Source organism: Tuber melanosporum (genome assembly GCF_000151645.1).
Source record: "Tuber melanosporum whole genome shotgun sequence assembly, scaffold_175, strain Mel28".
NCBI lineage: Eukaryota > Fungi > Ascomycota > Pezizomycetes > Pezizales > Tuberaceae > Tuber > Tuber melanosporum.
This window is the reverse complement of record NW_003298836.1, coordinates 70963-73234: the sequence shown is the minus strand read 5'-3', so window position 1 is coordinate 73234 and position 2272 is coordinate 70963. Positions and strand designations below refer to the sequence as shown.

The window sequence follows — 2272 nt, the reverse complement described above, 5'->3', positions numbered from 1 at the left end:
TCGTGTTGTTGAAAAAGAAAATTAGATGAGTAGAGTGACTAGTACTGTACAACTATTTCCTTCGTCTTCCTAACTACTCCCCTCTGACCTTAAACTTCACCTTCAAGTCCCCCCTCGTGATCGGCGTGAAACAATCCATCCATTCCATATCCTCCTTACTATCCCTTTATCAGCCGCTATTCCATCCAAACTACTTAAGGACAACGTACCTAGTCTCCCAAACCGCCATCTCAAACCTGCGAAATACTCCCGCGAAGCCGATATACATCTCGGCCCAAGCGAGACTATCATCATTAATTCCTGTGGAAGCCAGAAAAGAAAGGTGGAGGGAGTGGTTACTTCGATCCAATACACGCTCGTGACCCTTTACTAAACGCCACAAGATACTTGTCTAAATCCTTGGCGTTGGAATCTAGCCAGCGGGTTGGCAGAAAGGTGTTCGGCGATGGGAATATATTTGGGTTTAGGTGGACTGTGGGCACGTCCATTGATACGACGGTCTAGCGGTTGTTAGTTTTGTGGAGAGGGGAAGGAGGTCAAGGGTTGAAGGGTAGGGGGAGGGGGGTGTACTGACTCCGTCGGGGATGGGCTGATCTTGGATTGTCATGCCCGAAGCGGGGACTACACGAGTTAGGGGTGTTACGACTCCGTGGCTTATTCGTAGGCTTTCTTTTATGATAGCGGTCTAACTGTCTCATTAGAACTTGTCTCTTAGGGCTTTCTTGCCTTTCGAGGAGGGAGTAGGGAGGGCGGGGGAGTTACAAGATATGCCGACTTCTCCAATTGATCATACGTAGGTTCCTCTTCAAGTACCGGCCATACCTGACATATCTCTGCAAACAGCTTCTCTTGCAACCCGGGTGTAGTTAGGATATGGTACGTTCCGAAAGCCAGCGTTGTGCCAACGGTATCGCTCCCAGCGAAAAACAAGTTCTGAGCTTCGTCGGCGAGAGCACTGGCCTTTGGGATTCCGCCTTTAACATCTGGGTCTAGGAAGCGTTGATATACCGTTGGGTGTGAGGATTTCTCGAGAAGGCTCGGGTTTTTCATGTAACGCTTCACCTGTGCTTCTATGTTCTACAAACGCACACGTATGCGCTCCCGTCAACTTCATTCATTCATTCGCTCATTCACGCCGAGGGAGCGGGGGTGGTACGTCTCTGACAGCTAAAAACCCCTTTAGTTCCGGCATTAGTCGTAAAGTGAGATTGGCCGGCAAGGTAAGTATCCAGTCCATGGGGAAGTACTTGACCACCCAGAACGCCTTGCTAGTAGCTTTAATTGACAGCAATATATCATGCTTGAAACCCTCCACATCCAGGGAATCAAGACACTCGCCATAACAATACTGCGTAATAATGTCTATCGACGCGCTGCGGAACCCAGAGGCCATATCCGCCGCCTCGTCACGGTCCGCGTAGCTGGAGAATTTACCACAGAGCTTTCGGAACTTTCCGCTAATAAGCGGTTGCAGCGAGAGCACCATTCGCCGGGAGAACATTGGTGAGATCACCTCTCGCCGGGTTCGCGCGATGGTGGGATCCACCAGCGTGAAGACTGAGTCATTCGCGCCGAAACTGAGGTAGAGGTTTGGGTCCTTGGTAAGTTTACCGGTGGCGTTGTAAATTGTGGAGTAGACTTCTGGGGAGGAGAAGTGGAGCTGTTTGGTAGATTTGTGTTTAGTGCAATTCTGTAGCGGTTGGCTGAGATGGAGGAGAGTTGGGGGTGGAGAAAATTTACATGGTTCGGCTCGCAGCGGACTATCGGACCTGGAGAGTGTGTTACAGTATGTTAGTACCCGATTACCCGAGCGTGTCTAAATAAGTAAACCGAGACTAACCATATTCCTTGTGCAAATCCACCAAATGATTCACCATCTGCCCACCCCGATATAAATCCCAATACCCTGCATACCACCCCGTCACCGCTGCCATCTTTGGCCCGGGGAAGCGTCGCAGCGGGTGTAGAGAGAGTCTATAGAAAATGAGTAGGACAAGGTACGCCATCCACGCGCCGAGCAGATAAACTGCCGAGCTAACGAGCCCAATATTTAATATACTCATGGTGGTGACAGTGGTGATGGTGTTGACGTTGATGTTGAGGTGTTGGTGATGGTTAAAGGCTAACTTTGAGCGAAAGAGCTCGAAGTTATATACGTGCCGAACCTATTTGGTATGCATGTAAGGCAGTGCAGTACCGGTATTAACACTAACAGCAAGGGACGGACAGGAAAGAAAGTTGAAGTGCGGGGGTACCATCCAACTGTTCCCCA

General features: G+C 49.9%; 1 protein-coding gene; it reads right to left on the bottom strand.

The window, feature by feature from the left end:
- On the bottom strand, positions 1–2272 carry GSTUM_00003498001 (uncharacterized protein). XM_002837123.2 has 8 exons: positions 1841–2272; positions 1741–1769; positions 1157–1660; positions 763–1077; positions 575–685; positions 340–500; positions 210–284; positions 1–158 (listed from the first exon to the last, which is right to left on the bottom strand). Exons 1-8 carry the CDS (start codon positions 1932–1934, stop codon positions 74–76), a joined length of 1374 nt encoding a protein of 457 aa, XP_002837169.1. The 5' UTR covers positions 1935–2272; the 3' UTR covers positions 1–73.

Bases quoted from the DNA above. Each gene is read 5' to 3' on its own strand.
- GSTUM_00003498001 (XM_002837123.2), bottom strand. From the start codon at position 1,934: ATGGCAGCGGTGACGGGGTGGTATGCAGGGTATTGGGATTTATATCGG. The intron at 1,661-1,740 runs GTAAATTTTCTC...TCTACCAAACAG, and splicing joins TCCGCTGCGAGCCGAACCAT to CTCCACTTCTCCTCCCCAGA. The intron at 686-762 runs GTAACTCCCCCG...TGAGACAGTTAG, and splicing joins TGGAGAAGTCGGCATATCTT to ACCGCTATCATAAAAGAAAG.